Source organism: Pongo pygmaeus, chromosome 13 (assembly GCF_028885625.2).
Source record: "Pongo pygmaeus isolate AG05252 chromosome 13, NHGRI_mPonPyg2-v2.0_pri, whole genome shotgun sequence".
Taxonomy (NCBI): Eukaryota; Metazoa; Chordata; class Mammalia; order Primates; family Hominidae; genus Pongo; species Pongo pygmaeus.
Window position 1 is genome coordinate 120,678,895 of NC_072386.2, and position 23,943 is coordinate 120,702,837.

A 23,943-nucleotide genomic window follows, 5' to 3' on the forward strand; every position below is an offset into this window, starting at 1 on the left:
CAGATGAAAATGATGAAACAAGGAGAGTAATTTGACCCAATTCATATGGCTGTTAAGTGGAAGAACCAGGATTACATCCCAGGCATTGGGACCCTTGAGTCTGAACTCAACCACTTCACTAAACTGCCCCTATTAAATATAAGCAACATGGCCGGGGTGGTGGCTCACGCCTGTAATCTCAGCAGTTTCGGAGGCTGAGGTGGGCGGATCAACTGAGGTCAGGAGTTTGAGACAAGCCTGGCCAATATGGCAAGACCCTGTCTCTACTAAAAATACAAAAGTTAGCCAGCCGTGGGCCAGGTGTGGTGGCTCATGCCTGAAATCCCAGCACTCTGGGAGGCCGAGGCGGGTGGATCACCTGAGGTTAGGAGTTTGCGACCAGCCTGACCAACATGGTGAAACCCCGTCTCTACTAAAAATACAAAATTAGCCAGGTGTGGTGGCGCATGCCTGTAAGTAATCCCAGCTACTCGGAAGTCTGAGGCAGGAGAATCGCTTCAACCCAGGAGGCGGTGCTGCAGTGAGCCAAGATCGTGCCATTGCACTCCAGCCTGGGCAACAAGAACAAAGCTCCATCTCAAAAAAAAAAAAAAAACATTCGCCAGGTGTGGTGGTGTGCGCCTGTAATCCCAGCTACTTGGGAGGCTGAGGCAGGAGAATTGCTTGAACCCGGGAGGCTGAGGTTGCAGTGAGCTGAGATCGTGCCACTACATTCCAGCCTGGGCAACAGAGTGAGACTTTGTCTCAAAAAAAAAAAATAATTAATAAATATAAGCAAAGTGAAAGATATGACAGGTAATACAGAAGCAAAAGAAAAATCCAAAATCCAGTCTGCAAGAAAACATATAAGGAAAATAGCAAAAATCACCCTCCTCCAGATTATTTATACTATAGACAAACTTAGTAAAAACACAAAGGCAATAAATCAAGAATCCCAATACTATGGGATAAAATAAAATGGAATGAGAAGGAAGACACAAAGCTGAGGAAATGAACTAAGGACTAAAATATACCACTATAGAACCCATCAATAAATGAGGGTGGATATCAAATTTAATAGAGGAAAGGTGTGAAATAACCATAATGTGAAAACAATCAGAAAAAAAAAAAGGATCTAACGATAGGCCGGGCGTGGTGGCTCACGCCTGTAATCCCAGCACTTTGGGAGGCAGAGGCGGGCGGATCACAAGGTCAAGAGATCAAGACCATCCTGGCCAAAATGGTGAAACCCTGTCTCTATTAAAAGTGTAAAAATCAGCTGGGCGTGGTGGCGGGCGCCTGTAGTCCCAGCTACTCGGGAGGCTGAGGCAGGAGAATCGCTTGAACCTGGGAGGTGGAGCTTGCAGTGAGCTGAGATCACGCCATTGCACTCCAGCCTGGGCGACAGAGCGAGACGCCGTCTCAAGAAAAAAAATTTAAAAAATAAAAAAATAAAAATGAGAATAAGATGAAACGTAAGGATAACTCATATCTCTGAAGTATATGACACAGTAAGTAGAATAGAAAAAACATTCAGACATAATCAAAGAACTTTCCCCTGAAATAAATGAAGCATAGAATTTACACAGGAAAGAGCACTAAGAAAAACTATCTGATAAAGGATGATCAACTCCGTGGCATTGCTTAGTGAAGTTATCAGACTGCTAAGATGAACCAAAATTATTCATATATTTACTCAGAAACAGCCATGTTGCCTACAGAGAAAAACATCTGGCTGGCCCCAGACTTTTCCTCCAAAAGATGATGCAGCCACATGGAGAGAGAAAGTGTGACCAGAGAACAACCAAGTCAAAGTGCTATAAAGTATGGTGGCATTTTCAAGCAAGAAAGAACTCAGGGAACACGTCCCAAGCTCTAACTAGGGGGAGAATATTCTTCCTTAATGCCAAGAGTCAAGAAGAGAGGCTCTTGTAGAGAGAAGTGCTGAGATGACTCTACGTTCAAATATAGAACCACGACAAATCAACTGAGGGCCTCGGGTTTCAGAACCAAGTCATATCATATAACTCAACTAGAAGGAGCAAAACATGTATATATTATTTTCCTAATCTTTTATAGCAGTGAGTCAATTGAGTCTGTTTAGAATTTCAACATGGAATTACACACACACAATAATGACATCCTATAAGTTTTTCATATTTTTGATAAATTTTACAAAAGTTTAATATTTATTTTTTTGAGACAGAGTCTGTCACCCAGGCTGGAGTGCAGTGGCGTCATCTTGGCTCACCGCAACCTCTGCCTCCTGAGTAGCCGGGATGACAGGCGCGCCAGGCTAATTTTTGCGATTTTAGTAGAGAGACGGGGTTTCACCACGTTGGCCAGGCTGGTCTCAAACTCCCAGCATCAGGTCATCTGCCCACCTCGGCCTCCCAAAATGCTGGGATTACAGGTATGAGCCACCGAGCCTGGCCTAAGAGTTTAATATTTAAAGCTTAGCGCATCCCTCAGTTTCACTTTACTGTTGTTTGTACTGTTAAATTTCAATTCATTTCTTTATATATATGATATATACAATATGCAATTTGTTGTATAAAATGATTTCTACCTAGTTACCCTCTATATACAACGAGCTCCAATTAAAAACAGACCAAGACTTGAATGGTTCATTTTTTAAAAGGATAAATGGCTCAAATGTATCAAAAGATGTTCAACCCCCATGCATACTAAGAGAAATGCAATTTAAGACCTAGATGTACCAACTGTTAAGTAGCAAATTGACAAAGATCAGTTTGGAAACAGAAGGCAGCAGTGAGGGTGAGGTTGAGCAGGCCCTGTTACTCTGCTAATGGAGTGTCAGGGGCCATAGTTTCTGGAAAGGGACGGGAGATCATGCCACTGCACTCCAGCCCGGGTAACAGAAACTCTGTCTCAAAAATAAATAAATAAAATCAGGTTGTTCAGACTCAGAAAAAAAAATTATATTAGGAATTTCAACCTATACTACCTTGAATAGATAGTGACCTCAGGGTTGGCAAACTTTTTCTGTAAAGGACCAGAAAATAAATATTTCAGGGCTGGGCGCGGTGGCTCATGCCTGTAATCCCAGCACTTTGGGAGGCCGAGGCAGGTGGATCACGAGGTCAGGAGTCCAGGACCAGCCTGGCCAATATGGTGAAATCCCATCTCTACTAAAAATACAAAAATTAGCCGGGAGTGGTGGTGTGCGCCTGTAGTCCCAGCTGTTCGGGAGGCTGAGGCAGGAGAATCACTTGAACCCTGGAGGTGGAGGTTGCAGTGAACTGAGATTGTACCACTGCATTCCAGCCTGGGTGACAGAGCGAGAGTCCATCTCAAAGAAAAAAAAAAAAATTCAGACTTGCAGGTAACTGCATCTCTTTTGCAACTATTCAATTGCCAATTGTTTGCAAAAGTGGCCATAGACAATATGCATGGGCACGGGAACAGTCCAACAAATCTTTATTTACAAAACCAAGTAGTGGATGGATTTGGCCCATGCTAAGACCTGACCTACAGGAATCAAAGTCTCATATGTTTATGTCTAAAATAAGTTAGCACTCTCCCCTGCAATGCAGAAAAAAAATATTTAATGATAGTTATCTCTCCCAAAGGCCACAATGATTTTTCAACATCATATTACTATTTCAACCAAGTATCTGTTGAATATGCTGTAGCCACACTGGCCTTTCTATTCCTTGTACATGTTCCCATCTCAGGACCTTTGCACTCTCTCCCACCACATCCTCACATGTCTGGCTTCTTTTTGTAATTCACTTCTCAAGTGATGGGTTTTCCCTGACCAGCCTAGCTAAGTAACCACCCCCACTTCAATCTCTATCACATCAGTGCGTTTACATATTTGGAGTCTTAAATGCTATCTCTAAATGCTCGAATTCTTTGCTAATTTGCATGCAGTTCTGTTTTCCGCTGTGAGAAGGTGAGCACTCCAGGTTCAGGCACTTCCTGTGTCTCGTTCATTAAAGCATCCCTAGTGATTGAAACTCAGCTGGCACCTTGTTGTTCTACTTTTTGTTGTTAAAATCTCATCAGCTCTCACAGGCCGGTGCAAACACATAATTCCCCATAAAGCAAAGCTGGCTAAATATCTTAGGCCTGTACCCTACCGATTCACTCACAATCTACAAATATTTACTGGGCACCTACTATGTGCCAGGCACTGTTCTGCACTATGACACATTAGTGAGCACAACCCAAAGATCTCCACCCTTAAGGGGCTTGCATTCTAGCTGGGAGGCTGCAGGAGACAATGCGCAGTAAATATAATACCCAGATTTCTCTGGGAAGTTTTGGGGAGATGTTATTCAAATGAGACAAAATTTTAGGAGAAATAAGTTCAAGAGATCTATTGTACAACATGGTGTCTCCAGTTGATAACAATGTATTGTTATCAATACTTGATTGTATTGTACAAAGTATTGTATCAATACTTGAAAATTGCCAGGCCGGGTGCTCACACCTGTAATTCCAGCACTTTGGGAGGCCCCGGTGAGAGGATTGCTTGAACCTAGAAGTTCAAGACCAGCATGGGCAACATGGTGAAATTCTGTCTCTGCAAAAGATACAAAAATTAGCCGGGTGTGGCAGTGCATTCCTGTGGTCCCAGCTACTTGGGAGGCTGTGGTGGGAGGATCACTTGAGCCTGGGAGGTGAGCCAAGATCGTGCCACTGCACTCCACTCAGGGTGACAGAGTGAGACCCTGTCTCAAGAAAGAGGGAAGGGGAGGGGAGGGGAGGGGTTGCTAAATTGCTAGAAGAGTAGATTTTAATGTTCTTCCCACAAAAAAAATATTAAGTTTGAGTAGTAATATATATGTTAATTAGCCTGATTTGGGCATTCTGCAGCAGATACATATTTCAGGACATCATGTATACCATAAATATATACAATTTTATATACAAATAATATAGAAATATTTTGTCAATTTTCAAAACTAAATAAGAAAACTATATAAAATGGTAGAAAGTTACCAGTAATATAGGAAACGTGAAAAAGCAAAGCAGGCTAAGTGGGCTAGGGGAAGAGGTGGGCCTCACTGAGCAAAAACTGGAAGCAGGAGAGGGAGTCAGCCACTTGGAGCCTGGAGAAGAACACTTAGGTAGTATCTACATGGAAGGGCTAGCGCAATAGCTCTCGGGTGAGGGGATGCCTGGCATGTACAAAAAACAGGAAGGAGGCCTCTGTATGGTTACAGCAGAGAGGAGGAGGAAGAGAGTTAAAACAGATGATGTCAGAAAGGTGTGGGAACCACATTATACAAGGTTTTGGAGGACTTTCACTGTAAGGTTTTTGGATTTACTCTGAATGAAATGGGGACACACTGGAATTTTGAACAGAGGAGTGCTGTAATCTGGCTGCTTTGTAGAAATCAGGGAATAGGGGATAGAGGTAGAATAAGGGAAACTAGTTAGTAGACTCATCATAACCAGGCAAAAGATCAGGGACCACGTAGGCCATGTGACATGGACCACAGTGACAGCAGTGGAGGTGGTAACAAGTGTCAGATCCTGGATAAATTTGTAGAGAAGCCAAGATTTCCTGATGGCTTGAGCTGGGAAGTGTGAGTGTGTGAGAAAAAGAAGGGAGCCAGAGATGATGATGATACCAGGGTGTTTTTTTTTTTGAGATGGAGTCTTGCTCTGTCACCCAGGCTGGAGTACAGTGGCACAATCTCAGCTTACTGCAACCTCTGCCTCCTGGGTTCAAGGGATTCTCCTGCCTTAGCTTCCCGAGTAGCTAGGATTACAGGCGCCTGTCACCACGCCTGGCTAATGTTTTTGTATTTTTAGTAGAGACAGGGTTTCACCATGTTGGACAGCTGGTCTTGAACTCTTGACCTCAAGTGATCCCCCTGCACCTGGGTGATGCTAGGGTTTTTGACCTAAACCAGGAAGGATGCAGCTACCCTCAGGTGAGTGGAGGAAAATCTAGGCCGTGGAAATGCAGATTTTTATTTTTTTGAGATAGGGTCTTGCTCTGTTGCCCAGGCTAGAGTGCAGTAGTGCAATCATGGCTCACTGCAGCCCCAACGTCTTGGGCTCAAGCATCCGCTCTTCTCAGCCTCTCAAATAGCTGGGACTACAGGTATGCGCCACCATGCCTGGCTAATTTTTTTAAATTCTTTTTAGAGGCAGGGTCTCACTATGTTGCTCAGGCTGGTCTCCAACTCCTGGCCTCAAGTACCCACCTCGGCCTCCTGAAGTGCTAAGATTTTAGGTGTGAGCCACTTCACTTGGCCTAGACATGTGGATTTTTAAGTTGGGGAGATCAGGAGTTCAGTTTCAGACATTTACATTTCAGATCATTTCAGATGGTTTTTAGACATTTCCTTTTTTTTTTTGAGACAGGGTCTCTCTCTGTCACCCAGGCTGGAGTGCAGTGGTGCGATCTCGGCTCACTGCAAGCTCTGCCTCCCGGGTTCACGCCATTCTCCTGCCTTAGCCTCCCGAGTAGCTGGGACTACAGGCGCCCGCCACCATGTCCAGCTAATTTTTTGTATTTTTAGAAGGGACGGGTTTTCACCGTGTTAGCCAGGATGGTCTCAATCTCCTGACTTAGTGATCCACCCGCCTCTGCCTCCCAAAGTGCTGGGATGACAGGCATGAGCCACCGTGCCCAGCCAAGTTTTTAGACATTTCTAAGTGGAGACTTTGAGCAAGTTGTTTCTGGAATTCAGGAGAGAGGTCTGGCTTGGAGATCCATATCTGTGAGTCATTGCCATATGGATCATACCTAAAGCCATGAGACAGTTGAGGTCACCAGGAGAGTATAGACTGGGAAGGGAGAAGGACTGAGAAGCAGGTGCTGGGCACAGCGATGTGAAGAGGCAGGGGAATAGTAGGGGTTAGCAAGGGAGACTGTGGTGGGAAGAACACCGGTAGCCCACTTGAGAGCTCACACGTAGCCCATTTTCACACGAAAGACAACACTGCATGACTAACAGTGCAGTATTCAAATAATCAACGTGAAACAGACCATGTTCTATTCCTACTTTCAGTTCAAAAAGTCCCTGACGTGTTGACGAGGCTGATATGCACACAGGGCACTAGAAACTGATCTGGATTCTCCACTTATAAAAATTATTTCATTGTGCGATGTTTTACATGTTATTCACTCAATAAAAACAAAATCCGGGGCCAGGTGCAGTGGCTCACACCTGTAATCCCAGCTTGCTGAAACAACAACAGAAACCCTTATAAGAACACATAGCTCTTTTTTTTTTTTTTTTTTTTTTTTTTGAGATGGAGTCTTCCTCTGTTGCCCAGGCTGGAGTGTAGCGGCGCGATCTTGGCTCACTGCAACCTCTGCCTCCTGGGTTCAAGCGATTCTCCTGCGTCAGCCTCCTGAATAGCTGGGATTACAGGCGCCCGCCACCATGCCCGGCTGATTTTTGTATTTTTAGTAGAGATGGGGTTTCACCATCTTGACCAGGCTGGTCTCAAACTCTTGACCTCGTGATCCACCTGCCTTGGCCTCCCAAAGTGCTAGGATTACAGGTGTGAGCCACTGCACCCAGCCAAGAACACATATCTCTTATGCAGATGCTCTTTGGATTAAAACTCAATGGTGAGGGAGCTTGAAGAAACTTTTTTTTAAAAAAAAAGAAAAAAAGGGCTGGGTGCGGTGGCTCACACCTGTAAGCCCAGCACATTGGGAGACCCAGGCAGGTGGATCACTTGAGGTCAGGAGTTCAAGACCAGTCTGGCCAACATGGTGAAACACCCTCTCTACTAAAAATACAAAAATTAGCCAGGCATGGTTGCACAAGCCTGTAATCCCAGCTACTTGGGAGGCTGATGCAGTAGAATCGCTTGAACCTGGGAGGTGGAGATTGCAGTGAGCTGAGATTGAGCCACTGCACTCCAGCCTGAGCGACAGAGTGAGACTGTCTCAAAAAATAATAATAATAATATTAATAAAGAGAGAAAAAGAAAACTAAATGTTTCTAAATCAAAATCATCTAGCACTTTAACAGGCCTTAAAACAATATCCACAAACCAATTCAACTACAACTACACAACAAGAAATCATTAAGGACTTTGCATGCCACTTCAAGTTCAAGCTTAGTTCTACCAAGAACTTTTAAATATATTCTATAAAAACATAAATTTCTTAGATAATCTCATCATTAAAGATGTAAGGAGATCCAAAGTACTTTTAAAAAAAAATAGAAATGGGGTCTCACTATGTTGCCCAGGCTGGTCTTGAACTTTTTGGCACGATCCTCCCTCATCGGCCTCCCAAAGTGCTGGGATTGCAGGCATGAGCCACCACGCCTGGCCCCAAAGCACTTTTTTCTTTTTTTGAGAAGGAGTCTCACTCTGTCACCCAGGCTAGAGTGCAGTGACACAATCTCAGCTCACTGCAACCTCCACCTCCCGGGTTCAAGCAATTCTCGTGCCTCACCCTCCCAAGTAGCTGGGATTACAGGCGCCTGCCACCATGCCCCACTAATTTTTGTATTTTTAGTAGAGGCGGGGTTTCACCATGTTGGCCAGGCAGGTCTCGAACTCCTGACCTCAGGCAATCCGCCCACCTCTGCCTCCCAAACTGCTGGGATTACAGGCGCGAGCCACTGCACCCGGCCCAAATACTTTTAAAATACTATTCCACAGGACCCCTCAACACATTACGGGAGGGAGTGTGAATTAGTACAAGCACCTTGGAAATGGCTGAACCCTATCCACCAAAGCTAAGCATATGAGTAGCCTGTGACCTTGCAATTAGACGCCTGCGTAGATCCTAGGAAACGTGTTCAGATACACACAAAAAGCCTTGTACAATAATGCTTGCTGGAGCGCTACTCATTATAGCCTAAATTGGAAACAACCAATCACCTAGTCAGTAGAACGGATGAGTTCTGGTGCATTCACAGACCAAAACACTCAACAGCAATGAAAATAAGCAGACTCTCACCACATGCTACCACATGGTAAATCTCACAAACGTAATATAGAACAAAAGGAGCCAGATACACAAGAATGCATACCAAATGATTCCACTCATGTAACGTTCAAAAGTGGGCACTACTAATCCATGAGGTTAGAAGTCAGGGGAGTGGTTACCGCTGAGGGGAGAGTGGGGAGCTGGAGGGGACCAGGGGGCCTTTCAGGCTGGTCTTTCTGTTTCTTGACCTGGGTGCCTGGTTACATGAGTGTGTTCACACTGTCAAAATTCATGGAGCTGTACACTTATGATTTGTGTACTTCTCTGTACATATGTTATTAATATATTTCAATAAAAAATTTACTGAAAAACAAGCTGCTCCAAAACTCAGCAAATACCTTGTTGAAAAAAAACTGGGCCTTAAAGCAGTAATTTAGTTTTTATTTTTAATGTTCTATGAAAATTAATTTTCTGTATGAAAAACAATCACTTCTATTGAAATATTACCTTACATAAGAGAAAAAATATTTAAAATATACATTTATACTATAAAATGAGAATATATGTTATCCTTACATCATTTTGCAGTTAACAAATAACCTTTTTCAATATCAACTTACCTGAGTTGCTTTGCATAGCTGAGTTCAATCTCTGTCCTTTCTTTCACAAACTTGATATATTTCTCAAGAATATCAATTCCCCACTGTGTGTGTTTTTCTAAGTTGTCAAACTGATCCTGTTAAAACAAACCAAGAGAGAAGTTATGGTCTTTCCCTGTGATTAACATAATTTGAATGAATAATTCTCTTAACAACATACTACTACATACAAAGTAGTACTAATATTTTCCATGATTATACTTGGGGTGCTTTTTTGTTGAGCCATTTTAAATCAACATTACCAAATTTGGTTTGAAAACTGCCTGGAGTACTGAACTCTGACCTATTCATTCATATTTCCTATTCCTTTTAGAAACATAGTTTTTAGATATAACTGATGTCTCAGTGCAAAGAAAAATGTCATTCCCAGACGCCAAAAACCAACAGGTGAAACACACACAAACGCAGCCACACACGGTTTGCACCTTAACTGTTATCTCTGGGTAATCATTCAAAACAGCTGATTGAATCTGAGCCGAGGAACTGGGGAAGAAGTGTTACAAAATTTTGCTTTCTTCAAATGATTAAAATAAAACACATGGATTTTATTCTTTCAAACATACACCAAACCCACATTGTGAGCCAGGAACAGTGCCTGGAGCTGGGGAACCAAAATGAACAAAAATACAGCCTGAGTTTGCATTGTGCCTTGGGGTTTCTGGTCTGGAAGAACGAGAGGGAGCCTGGGTAACATAGAACCCATCTCTACAAAAAAAATTTTAAAAATTAGCCGGGCATGGTGTTGTACCATTGCACCTATACTCTATACTCTATACTCTAGCCTGGGTATAAGAGCATGACTCTGTCCTCCCAAATAAAGAATGAGAGGGGACAGGTATTCTAGCAACAGCTAATGCAAAGACATGGCGATATCCAGGAATCGGGTGAATTTGTCTTTGAGTGCAAGGTGGAGGTGGGTGGGGCAGAAGGGAAGTGGAGTTGGTGAGTGATGAAACTAGACACAGCTCAGAGCTAGATCACCCAAGGCCTTGAAGGATGAGCTTAGGAGTTTAGACTCTCCAGCAGGCACAAGAGGACTTGGAAGAGGAAGCCAGGAAATGGCTCCAACAGTCTAGATGAGACAAAATAGGCACTGAAGGGAAGAATTCTAGGGACATTTAACAAACACAATCAACTAGTGTGTGAGTGGCCGATTGGATGTGGAGGCTGGGAAGGGTGTGAGGGGGAGGGAGGATTCCAGAGAGACTTTCAGGTTCTGCTTCCCGGAATTAAACAGAAGATCCAGATAAGAAAGAGCTACAGTTTGGGGTGAAAATTAAATGTCGTTTTGACATGTTGAATGAGGGACTGGCATGTCCAGAAGAGAGCTGGAAACACATAAGGATTTAGAACTCGAGAAGGGCAGCAAGTGAGTAGGTGGATCTGAAGCAACAGCCGAGGATCAGAACAGCAAAGATGACAGCAAGGATGCACTGAATTAGCAAAGAGGGCCTGGCCCAGGAAGCAGAGCCCAGAAAGGACTAAGGGGGCGAGCCAGAGAGGGCATGAGCACATCACAGGGAAGAGAGAATTTCAGTGGAAGTGGAATTCTCCATGGAAAATTTGCTGCCTCCTGAGAGGTAACAGTCATAAATGAGGGTTCTAGCCCCAGCAAAGGGATTTCACAGAGACAGGCCCCCAAATGTTTCAAGTTTTAGTCATTTGCCTGTAAGACGCAGCTATAATCTAATTTCCTAATTTCACAAATCAGTCATGAGGATCATGCGAAATGGGGAAGTGCCAAGTCAAATATAAAAATATAAAGCTAGTGTTTAATCCTACGCTTGTACAATCTAACAGTATACATTCAGTGTCTTACTTCAGACTTTTTTGTTTGTTGGTTGGCTTGTTTTGAGACAGAGTCATGCTCTTTTCCCCAGGCTGGAGTGCAGTAGTGTGATCTCAGCTTGCTGCTGCCTCCCAGACTCAAGTGATCCTCCCACTTCAGCCTCCTGAGTAACTGGGACTATTGGCACCCGCCACCATGCTTTCGCTAATTTTTGTATTTTTTGTAGAGAGGAGGTCTCACTAGTATGCCCAGGCTGGTCTTGAATTCCTGGGCTCAAGTGATCCTCCTGCCTTGGCTTCCCAAAGTGCTGGGATTACAAGTGTGAGCCACTGTCTCCAGCCGGCCTGTTTTTTTTTAAAACCACTTTATTGAGGTATGACTGAGATTTTGGCCAGGTGAGGTGGCTCACGCCTGTAATTCCAGCACTTTGGGAGGCCAAGGCGGGTGGATCACTTGAGGACAGGAGTTCGAGACCAGCCTGGACAACATGGTGAAATCCCATCTCTACTAAAAATACAAAAGTAGCTGGGCATCATGGCAGACACCTGTAATCCCAGCTACTCGGGAGTCTGAGGGAGGCAGGAGAATTGTTTGAACCCGGGAGGCAGAGGTTGCCGTGAGCCAAGATCATGCCATTGCACTCCAGCATGGGTGACAGAATGAGACTATGTCTCAAAAAATTAAATACAAACTAATAAAAAAAAATCAGTGCAAAATGTTTGTCTTTATGACTAATAATTTTTAATATTTAAAGTTGACTCTTGGTCCTCAATAATATACATTCCACAAACCCCTAGATTTCAGTTTAAGAAACACTAGATTATGTTATCTATAAAGTCAAGGGTCATCAAGTAAGCTAATAGTGTAAACGAGACCGAAGATCAACTTAAACTACTTGAGAGAACAAATATACACACAACTCAAGCTATGATTACAAATCATTCTTACAAATTGAGAGCATGACTTCATCAAAGCCCTCTGCTTATCAGTAACCCTTTGTGGATCTAGTTTCACAGTAATCGTATTTATTCTTAAAATGATTAACAATTATCAGGGCATCATGGCACATGTCTGTAGTCCCAGCTACTAGGGAGGCTAAGGCAGGAGGATCACTTGAGCCCAGGAGTTCGAGGCTGCAGTGAGTCATGATCAGGCTACTGCACTCTAGCCTGAGCATCAAAGCAAGACCCTGTCTCAAAAAACAAAAACCAAAAACATAAACACCCTTTCCTTTATTTAAAAGCCCTCTCCCGGCTGGGCGCGGTGGCTCACATTCAAAATTCCAGCACTTTGGGAGGCCATGGTGGGCAGATCACTTGAGGTCAGGAGTTTGAGACTAGCCTGGCCAACACAGTCATCTTTACTAAACCTCATCTCTACTAAAAATACAAAAATTAGCCAGGCATGGTGGCATGCACCTGTAATCCAAGCTACTCAGGAGGCTGAGGCAGGAGAATCCACTGAACTCAGGAGACGGAGGTTGCAGTGAGCCGAGATTGTAGCACTGCACTCCAGCCTGGGCGAAAGACAGAGACTCTGTCTCCAAAAAAAAAAAAAAAAAATGGCCGGGTGCAGTGGCTCACGCCTGTAATCCCAGCACTTTGGGAGGCCGAGGCAGGAGGATCAAGAGTTTGAGACCTGAGGTCAGGAGTTTGAGACCAGCCTGGCCAACATGGTAAAACCCTGTCTCTACTAAAAATACAAAATTAGCTGGGCGTGGTGGCGCACACCTATAATCCCAGCTACTTGGGAGGCTGAGGCAGGAGAATCACTCAAGCCCAGGAGGCGGAGGTTGCAGTGAGCCAAGATGGGGCCATTGCACTCCAGCCTGGTCAAAACGAGCAAAACTCCATCTCAAAAACAAAACCAAACCAAAAAAAAGCCCTCTCCCTGTATGATTTCCCATCATCTCCAAAGCCTTGATTGTTTTCAGCAGTCATAGGTGCCACCTTGAAAACTTGCTAAGAGGATATGCTCTTAGGTTTCATTCTTGGCCTATTAACAGCCTGAATACAGATTTTCCCCCACCATATCACTTTGCATTCAAACTGATGTATACTATACAAAGCAACAGCTTTCGATACCAAAGCCCTTAAAAACAACAGAAAAAGCCCATCTACATTTGAATTGAGTCCACTTTAAAAATTACTGGCCTCAGTCCAACAATATGTTTTCCATAAAGTTATCTGTATTCAGGACCATTCTACAAGCTATAATAAAGCGTTTACCAAGATGACAGAGCCCAAATAAGATAGAAGATCTTAATAATAAAAACCTTACTCAGTAACAAATGAGCTGGTGCTTGTTTGTGACTATAGCAGAGTTCTTTTGATGCTCTATGAAACCTGAGGATGCCCCCACGCTCTTGCTATCACATGAATTGCTGCAGCACTGACTTGACAGCAGCTAGAAGAAAATTCAAGACAGATGAAAAACTAATCAACCCACTTACATTCTTGACTAAAATGTGGAAAAGTTAATGGAAAAAAAAAATCCAAATCTTAAAAGGACTCCTTTGTGAACAAATATTATAAACGGTTCTTTAAAAACAGCCTTTGCTACTTTGGGGATGGTGTCATCAAAAATGTATCCCTTCCTGCCTGATGTCACATCACAATGGTTCTGGGGACCCCTTTGCCCTCCTAAAAATCATTGAGAACCAGCCAGCCATGGTGGCTCATGCCTATAATCCCAGCATTTTGCAAGGCTGAGGTAGGTGGATCACTTGAGAACAGGAGTTCAAGACCAGCCTGGCCAACATGGTGAAAGCTCATCTCTACAAAATAAAAACAAAAAGTAGCCAGGCATGGTGGCACACACCTGTAGTTCCAGCTACTTGGGAGGCTGAGGCACGAGAATCACTTGAACCTGGGAGGGAGAGGTTGCAGTGAGTGGAGATCGTGCCACTGCACTCCAGCCTGGGGCGACAGAGTGAGTGAGACTCTGTCTCAAAAAAAAAAAAAAAAATCATTGAGAATCCCAAAGAGCTTTTGTGTGAGTGAGTTACATCTATCAATATTTACTCAATCAGAAATTTAAAATGGAGAGATTTTTAAAGGTATTTATTCATTTTAAAAGAAAAACCCATTACCATTACATGTTAATGGAAAGAGCATGTTTTTATTTTTTAAAACTGTGCTTTCCAAAACAAAACAGTAAGAAGAATGGCACCGTGTTACATTTTTGCAAATCTCTTTAATGTCTGGCTTAATAGAAGACAGCTGGATTATGACAGAGGCTTCTGCATTCAATCTATTACGATTCTGTACTTTGGTTGAAATATGTGAAAAAAACACAACTTCATACAGATACGTAGCTAGAAAACAAAGGACACTTCAAGGCCCTTTTTAGATCAGTGCAGACATTCTCCTTTGATACCACACCAAACTTGACAAATCATAGCTTCTCAAAGGCTAGTTGCAATATGAAATCTGAAACCATAGAGATGCAGTTTCCAACTCAGCCACAGTAAGATCCACTGGCCCACCTTACATTTTGAATGGATCTTTTACCTGTATATGATCATATAAATTACTCATTGATCATTTAGAAAATATTATCTCAGCCGGGCATGGTGGCCCACACCTGTAATCCCAGCACTTCGGGAGGTGGAAGTGGGCGGGTCGTCCAAGGTTAGGAGTTGGAGACCAGCCTGGCTAACATGGTGAAACCCCGTCTCTACTAAAAATACAAAAATTAGCTGGGTGTGGTGGCGGGCACCTGTAATCCCAGCTACTCGGGAGGCTGAGGCAGGAGAATTGCTTGAACCCGGGAAGGGGAGGTTGCAGATCTCGGCTGAGCTGAGATTACGCCACAGCACTCTAGCCTGGGTGATGGAGCGAGACTCCATCTCAAAAACAAAAGAAAAAAGAAAAAAAGAAAATATTATATCATTGATATATGCAGATCTTCCAACTGTTGAAACATTTCTTGTAAAATTTTTTTTGGAATCACATTTGTTTATATCAGTACCAATCTCATCTTTTCTGATGAGTCTTTAATATTTGGAAGCTGTCAAACTCACAGTGGAAAAACAATTTCCCCAAGTTCTAATTTTCACTTTAAAGCTAGAATTTTATCATTGGCAACAAACATTGCCAGCTGTTTCCCTGAAGTGACAGCCTCACTTCATTTATTTTTGAGAAAATGTTTGCCAAATACTCAAAAGTTTGTCTGTTGATCATTCTTTGAAGTAAAAATGGTGTTCATGAAAAAAGCAGCTAGTTCAACTTACAACTCAGGATCATGTATTTTAGTCTGCACTAAAATGCTTCTCATCTTACTATACATACTATTAAAAAGATGTATCTTCAAGGGTTTGAGATTTAGTAAAATGAATAATCTTCACTGTTTCATTAAGAACATTTTCAAGTAAAACTGAAATTTTTTAAAACAGCTAATGGTGGGCTGGGTGTGGTGGCTCACGCCTGTAATCCCAGCACTTTCGGAGGCCGAGGCGGGCGGATGACAAGGTCAGGAGCTTGAAATCAGCCTGGCCAACATGGTGAAACCCCATCTCTACTAAAAATACAAAAAATTAGCCGGGCATGGTGGTGGTCGTCTATAATAACAGCTACTCGGGAGACTGAGACAGGAGAATCGCTTGAACCCGGGAGGCAGAGGGTGCAATGAGTCCAGCCCAGGCGACAGTGCGAGACTCTATCTCAAAAAAAAAAAAAAAAAAAAAAAGCCAAACAGCTAATGGTGAAGAATATAGTAGTTACCAGTGCAATCTGGAGCCACAGCCTTGATTCAACTGATACTAAAGCATCAGTTTTACCCACCATTTCTTTTGTAACATTGGTGCAAATGTCAACACGGTTAAAAAGACAATCCTTATTAAAATAGTTTTGACCTTGTAAACTCCATGAGAAGGTTTCAGGAACCTCCAGCGGTCCAGGGACCACACTTTGAGAACCACTATCATATAACATATACACTAAAATTTCTATTTCAGGTTGGGTGTGGTGGCTCAGGCCTGTAATCCTAGCACTTTGGGAGGCTGAGGCAGGCGGCTCACCTGAGGTCAGGAGTTCGAGACCAGCCTGGCCAACACGGTGAAACCTCATCTCTACTAAAAATACAAAAATTTCTTCCTAGCCGGGCATGGTGGCTCACGGCTATAATCCCAGCACTTTGAGAGGCCAAAGCAGGCAGATCACCTGAGGTCAGGAGTTCAAGGCCAGCCTGGCCAACATGGTGAAACCCCATCTCTACAAAAATACAAAAAAAAATCAGCCAGGCATGATGGTGGGCACCTGTAATCCCAGCTACTCGGGAGGCTGAGGCGGGAGAATCATTTGAACCTTGGAGGCAGAGGTTGCAGTGAACTGAGATTGCGCCACTGCACTCCATCCTGGGCAGCAGAGTAAGACTTCTGCCTCAAAAAAAAAAAAAAAAAAAAAAAAAAAAAAAAAAAAAAAAAGCTGGGCATGGAGGCCCATGCCTGTAATCCTAGCTACTCGGGAGGCTGAGGCAGGAGAATCGCTTGAACCTGCGGAGGTTGCAGTGGCCGAGATCGCGCCATTGCACTCCAGACTAGGCAACAAAGCAAGACTCCATCTAAAAAAATAAATAAAATAAAATTTATATTTCAAAGTTGCACATTCTAAACATTAAGAAACTTAGGTAATAAACAACCTAATAGAAAATAATGTTTACTTTATAGGTGCATACTGTGTATACATACTGCTATAGGTTGGATGTCTGTCCCCCTCAAACTTCATGTTGAAATTTGATCCCCAATGTCAGAGGTGGGGCCTAATGGGAGGCCTTGGGTCATGGCGGCAGATCCTTCATGAATACCTTGGTGCCATCCTTGACGTAATGGGTGAGTTCTTGCTCTACGAGTCCTGGCCAGAGCCGGTTGTTAGAAAGAGCCCAGCACCTACCCCCTCTCTATTGCGCCCTCTCTGGCCATGTGACCTCTGCCATGCAGGCTCCTCTTTACCTTCTACTATGAATGGAGCAACCTGTGGCCCTTTCTGGATGCAGGTGCCTTATCTTGAACTTTTCCAGACATGAGAATTATAAGCCAAACAAATATTTTTTTCTTTATTAATTACCTAGCCTCGGACACTCCTGTATAAACACCACTAAACAGACTATAACCCATACTTTCAACTGTTCACTCTAAGATTGCCACGACAACTACAAATGGATGTTTCCAAGCTGTTGGTTACAACCTGATGGTACCTTTCAGGAACCTCGCTGAAGCACTCATCCAACATCACACTTCACCTTGACCTTACACTCCCCCTTGACCTTGACCTCACACTGCTCCTTGAATTCAAACCAACCAAAGGTATGTGCCAGGTGCTGTTAGCTATGAGATGCTGAATAAACTGAAGAGTTGAATGAAGAAAGTGTTATTGTGTTAATCAATATGCAATTGCCATATTTTACAATTATTTTCAGGTCTGGTTTTAGGTACTATATTCTGATTAAGTTACAATAAGCATGGGCTATGGCATTGGTTCGGGTCATTATATCTTCATAAGTTCAAAAAAAAAAAAATCTTGCCTTCACAAATCTGTAATAAAAACCCAAAAATAGGCTGGGCACATGTGGCTCACACCTGTAATCCCAGTACTTTGGGAGGCCGAGGCAGGCAGATCACGAGGTCAGGAGTTCAAGACCAGCCTGGCCAACATAGTGAAACCCCGCCTCTACTAAAAATACAAAAATTAGCTGGGTATGGTGGCACGCACCTGTAGTCCCAGCAGGAGAACTGCTTGAACCCAGGAGGCGGAGGTTGTGGAGCTGAGATCATGCCACTACACTCCACCCTGGGCAACAGAGTGAGACTCCGTCTCAAAAACAAAACCAAACCAAACCTAACAATTGGTGTTAAGACTGGTCTCTCTAGGTCAATGGATAATGACTATTCTTGCTTATTATTCAAGCAGTCGCTGGCTGGGCATGGTGACTTATGCCTGTAATCTCAGCAGTTAGGGAGGCTGAGGCCAGCGGATCACTTTAGGTCAGAAGTTCGAGACCTGCCTGGCCAACATGATGAAACCCTGTCTCTATTAAAACTACAAAAAAATGAGCCAGGAGTGGTGGTACACACCTGTAATCCCAGCTACTCGGGAGGCTGAGGCGGGAGAACCGCTTCAACCTGGGAGATGGAGGCTGCAGTTGAGCCGAGATTTCATTACTACACTCCAGCCTGGGCAACAGAGCAAGACTCTGTCTCAAAAAACAAAAACTAACAAAAAAGTAGTCTTGGCCAGGCACGGTGGCTCACGCCTGTAATTCCAGCACTTTGAGAGGCCGAGATGGGCGGATCACGAGGCCAGGAGATCAAGACCATCCTGGCTAACACGGTGAAACCCAGTCTCCACTAAAAATACAAAAAATTAGCTGGGCATGGAGGCGGGTGCCTGTAGTCCCAGCTACTCGGGAGGCTGAGGCAGGAGAATGGCGTGAATCCGGGAGGCGGAGCTTGCAGTGAGCGGAGATTGCACCTCTGCACTCCAGCCTGGGCGACAGAGTGAGACTCCGCCTCAAAACAAAAAAAAAGTAGTCTTCTGTAACCTATTTTTTTTTTCAAATTATGCAAAAGAGTTGTCACAGGAACTACATTCAGAAAAGCTATTTACTTTGAGATGAGGAGACCCAAGTCATCCACAAGGAAGTTTTCCTCCAAAGTCTAGGTCAACTTTAATATGGTGTTTTCCTGTAATTAAAAAGCGTACTAAACCGGCTGGGCGCTGTGGCTCACGCCTGTAACCCCAACTACTCTGGAGGCTGAGGCAGGAGAATCGCTTGAATCTGGGACGTAAATGTTGCAGTGAGCCAAGATCGCACCACTGTACTCCAGCCTGGGTGATAGAGCAAGACTCCATCTCGAAAAAAAAAAAAAAGTGTACTAAACCAACATTAATTCAAAATCCCTGGAATAAGCCAATCTAGTAAGAGACTAAGTTGCTAAAATTACCTATGTAAGTGGCACAGACTCCAGGAAAGGTGGTCCTGAGGCCAGTCCCCCTATACAAGCAAATCTCTCCTTCTGCAGTGAATTATTCACCCAGTGAAGGGAATGATCTCCACACTACTGAGACTACTTTGGTCTGTGCTATCTAGACTGCTATTTTTGGATACTCCAGTTTTTGATAAATTCACCTTCCTGAGGACTTGGGCATTTTAAGCAGCAGGATTTAAATGGCTCTGTTTAAACAGAATCCCTTAGGATGATTTTACTAGCATTAGCTTCCTCAAACTGTGGAGGAAAATGTGTCAGAGGGTATATAGGTTTACTCAAAGAGTAACTGTAAGAAAATATCCATTTAAAATGTTTTAAAAAATCAATTTGGTTCTGAATATTAAAGAAGTTGTACTTACAGAAACAGAAAGTTTTATAAAACTTTACAGGCCGGGTGTGGTGGCTCACGCCTATAATCCCAGCACTTTGGGAGGCTGAGGTGGGTGGATCACCTGAGGTCCGGAGTTCAAGACTAGCCTGGCCAACAGGGTGAAACCCTGTCTCTACTAAAAACACAAAAATTAGCCAGGCATGGTGGCAGGCACCTGTAGTCCCAGCTACTTGGGAGGCTGAAGCAGGAGAATCGCTTGAACTCAGGAGGTGGAGGTTGCAGTGAGACGAGATGGCACCATTGCACTCCAGCCTGGGTGACAGAGTGAGACTGTCTCAAAAAAAAAAAAAAAAAAAAAAAAAGCTGGGCATGATGGCCTGCACCTGTAATACCAGCTACTCAGGAGGCTGAGGCAGGAGAATCACTTGAACCAGGGAGGTGGAGGTTGCAGTGAGCTGAGATCGCGCCACTACACTCTAGCCTGGGTGACACAGCCAGACTCTGTCTCAAAAAAGAAAAAAAAAACTTTACAAACAAAAATGTGCCATCACAAATACCACCTGAAATTAACTTCTCGAGCTTTTAACAAAGATTTAAATTAATTTCCATAGACAAATTGAGACTTTTTTCTGTTTGTTTGTTGAGACGGAGTCTTGCTCTGTCACATAGGCTGGAGTGCAGTAGTGCGATCTCGGCTCACTGCGACCTCTGCCTCTCGGGTTCAAGCGATTCTCCTGCCTCAGCCTCCCAAGTAGCTGGGACTACAGACGCCTGCCACCATACCCAGCTAATTTTTTGTATTTTTAGTAGAGATAGGGTTTCACCATGTTAGCAAGGATGGTCTTGATCTCCTGACCTTGTGATCTGCCCACCTCAGCCTCCCAAAGTGCTGGGCTTACAGGCATGAGCCACTGTGCCCTGCCAAATTGAGAATATTAAAAGCAGAAATACTCGAATATATTTTTCAACCTAAAAGTGATGAAAAAGGATTACCCAAAGTAACTTCATTGTTTGCCCACAAAAAGAATAAATTAAATGTGAAAAGCGGAATTAAAAGGTTTATTTGTTTTTTTCCTTCCAAACACTACGGTGACTTAGGAATAGAAGGTTTATTTCAAGGATCACAGATACCTTATGTTTTGACAATAGGAGTAGATGCAGATTCCACAAAATCATATATTCATCTGCTGTTTCTGAAACTGGTTTTTGAATTAGGGTGCTGTGCTCCCTGGGTTGATAATGTCTCCTATAGCAGGAGCCTGTGAGGTAACTGACAAAAAGGGGCTCCAACACCACAGTGCCCTAGTTGTACATTCAAGTTAATACAACAGATTTTAATTAGAAAGGAAAAGCACACAAAATGAAAGGTCTTACTGAATCCAAATCTCATTAAAATGCAATTCTACAACTTGCCATTAAAAACAGGTACAGGCTGGGTATGGTGGCTCACACCTGTAATCCTAGCACTTTGGGAGGCCAAGGCGGGTGGATCACTTGAGGTCAGCAGTCTGAGACCAGCCTGGCCAATATGGTGAAACCCCGTCTCTACTAAAAATACAAAAAAATCCATCCTGACCAACATGGTGAAACCCCGTCTCTACTAAAAATACAAAAATTAGCTGGGCGTGGTGGCACAGGCCTGTAGTCCCAGCTACTCCGGAGGCAGAGGCAGAGGCAGGAGAATCGCTTGAACCTGGGAGGCGGAAGTTGCAGTGAGCAGAGATTGTGCCACTGCACTCCAGCCTGGTGACAGAGTGAGACTCTGTCTCAAAAAGAAACAAAACAAAAAAACTAGCCAAGCATGGTGGCGGGTGCCTGTAATCCCAGCTACTTGGGAGGCTGAGGCAGGAGAATCGCTTGAACCCGGGAGGCAGAGGTTGCAGTGAGACGAGATGGTGCCACTGCACTCTAGCCTGGGTGACAGAAGAAGACTTTGTCTCAAATAAGTAAATAAAATAAAAACAGGTACAAACTTAGGCTTAATTGTTATAATTAGTCATAAGTCTGTTTCTGTTGTAGAAATAAAAATACTAAGGAGTCTGTTTCTGTTGTAGAAATGAAAATACTGCGTTCATGGCTCTTTCTAGTTGCATTCTAAACACAAGAGATAAGAACGTAAGCAAATATATGATAAAAATATATGTGTGGGTTAAAAAAATAAAACTTAGCTGAAGTTTAGGAGGCAGCTGCATATGGATGAAGTTAGTGATACAAAGAATGTGGAGGCCATGTGCAGTGGCTCATGCCTATAATCCCAGCACTTTGGGAGGCTGAGGAAGGAGGATCATTTGGGCCCAGGAGTTTGAGACCAGCCTCGGCAACACAGCAAGACCCTCATCTCTACAGAAAAAAAACACACACAGTTAGCTGGGTGTGGTGGTGCATGCCTATAGTCTCAGCTACCCAGGAGGCTGAGGTGGAAGGATCACTTGAGCCTGGGAGGTCAAGGCTACAGACAGCTGTGATCACACCACTGCATTCCAGCGTGGGCAACAGAGCGAGAGCCTGTCAAAAAAAAAAAAAAAAAAAAAAAAAAAAAAATGCAGAAAGACACACAGAGTACAAAAAGTTGCATTTTCATATTTTTATAACAATAATTATATTGTGTAAAAGGGCATTAAGGAGGCTGTTGTTGGATGTGCAACAAATGGAAGGGCTCAGAAAGTAGAAGCCTCAGGACTAATGGATGCAGTGGTGCTCTGAGCCAAATGTGTTCTGAAATGAAGAGAAAGGGGGAAATCGTAACCTGTAGAAAAAGTACCAGAATTTTGACTGTGCTAGAGTCTGAGCAGATGAGATTAGGAGGGGAAACTGCTATGGAATCTATCCCTTTAAGAAGGAGCAATAAACTTGTAGCCTATTTTGACGTTCTTAGAACACCTTAGTCACTTTCAGTTCCTGTTTCTATGGATGAGGTAAAAGCAACAAACAAAAACAAACATCTCTAACTGCCCCAAAGATGCTGAGTGAAAGACACTGTAAAAAATAAGATTTTCAGGCCCGCGTGGTGGCTGACGCCTGAATCCCAACACTTTGGAAGGCCCAGGCGGCTGGATCACCTGAGGTCAGGAGTTCCAGACCAGCCTGGCCAAAACGGCAAAACCCCGTTTCTACTAAAAATAAAAAATTAGCTGGGTATGGTGGCGAGCGCCTGTAATCCTGGCTACTCAGGAACTTGAACCTGGGAGGTGGAGGTTGCAGTGAGCAGAGATCGCACCAGTGCAACTCCAGCTTGGGTGACAGAGTGAGACTCTGTCTCAAAAAAAAAAAAAAAAAATTAAACTGCTTACTTTTTTTCATTTAAAAAAAAAAAAGCTAATTTCTGCTGGGCGTCGTGGCTCAATGCCTATAATCCCAGCACTTGGGGAGGCTGAACGGGAGGATCACTTGAGCCCAGGAGTTCAAGACCAGCCTGGGCAACATGGCGAGACCCAGTCTATACAAAAAATAAAAATAAAAATTAGCTGGGTGTGGTGTCATGCGCCTGTGGGTCCCACTACTTGGGAGGCTGAGGTGGGAGGATGACTTGGGCCCAGGGAGGTCGAGGCTGCAGTGAGCCAGATTGTGCCATTGCACTCCAGCCTGGGCAACAGAGTGAGACTCTGTCTCAAAAAACAAACCGAAAAAACCACCTAATTTTTTAAATAGTTTAAAAATTACTCCTCCAGATAGGTATTGTCAAATAACTTGAAGAGGAAAAGTATTAGGGATAATGAAGTTATAAAATTAGTCTCAGAAGGATGGATATAACTTGTAACTGTGTTGGGCTGCATTGACACTTATGAAAGATCGATGCTAACCTCAGAAAGCAAAATCTTGTTCTTTATAATTTAAAAAATGCTCCATTTTATTGTAAGCAAGAGGAGCTTAGTCAAGCCCCTCAGTGTCTGGCTTCAACCTGAAAACGGAATCTTCTGGTTCATTTCCTGATTTCTATGCAGAGATTGGACGTCGAAGACTGTCTAAATATGAATTAGTCTCTTTCCCAAGCTTGATCAATCAGCAGGTGCAAAGGTTCAACCAGCTTCCCCGCCTCTAGCTGTCCTGCATTCTTTTCAGCCCTGGAAAACCAACTGTGCCTCTCAAACATCCTATACTAGTCTCCATAGGTGATTCTCTCCCCCAGAAAACAAGTTCAAGACCGACCCAGGAATGGAAGAAAAGAAGGTGATAGAGAGAGAAAGAAATCTCACTCTAAATACCAGGGAGAAGTTTGAATGCAATCCAGACTAAAGAAGAAAGAAGTATACAAGCTAAATTATTAATGAGAAGAAAAAGCCAGATTTTTAAAGTCCTGACCTATTTCTAAAC

General features: G+C 43.5%; 1 protein-coding gene across 23 annotated transcripts in view; it reads right to left on the bottom strand.

Annotated features, from left to right (window-relative positions):
* The window catches only part of FNBP1 (formin binding protein 1), a 156,479-nt gene that overhangs the window by 96,326 nt on the left and 36,210 nt on the right, over positions 1 to 23,943 (bottom strand). For all 23 annotated transcript variants that reach the window (XM_063650407.1, XM_054501233.2, XM_054501226.2 and 20 more), the window contains exon 2: positions 9,487 to 9,602. In XM_063650407.1, the coding sequence (XP_063506477.1) occupies positions 9,487 to 9,602 (116 nt within the window). The remainder of the gene's footprint in view (positions 1 to 9,486; positions 9,603 to 23,943) is intronic.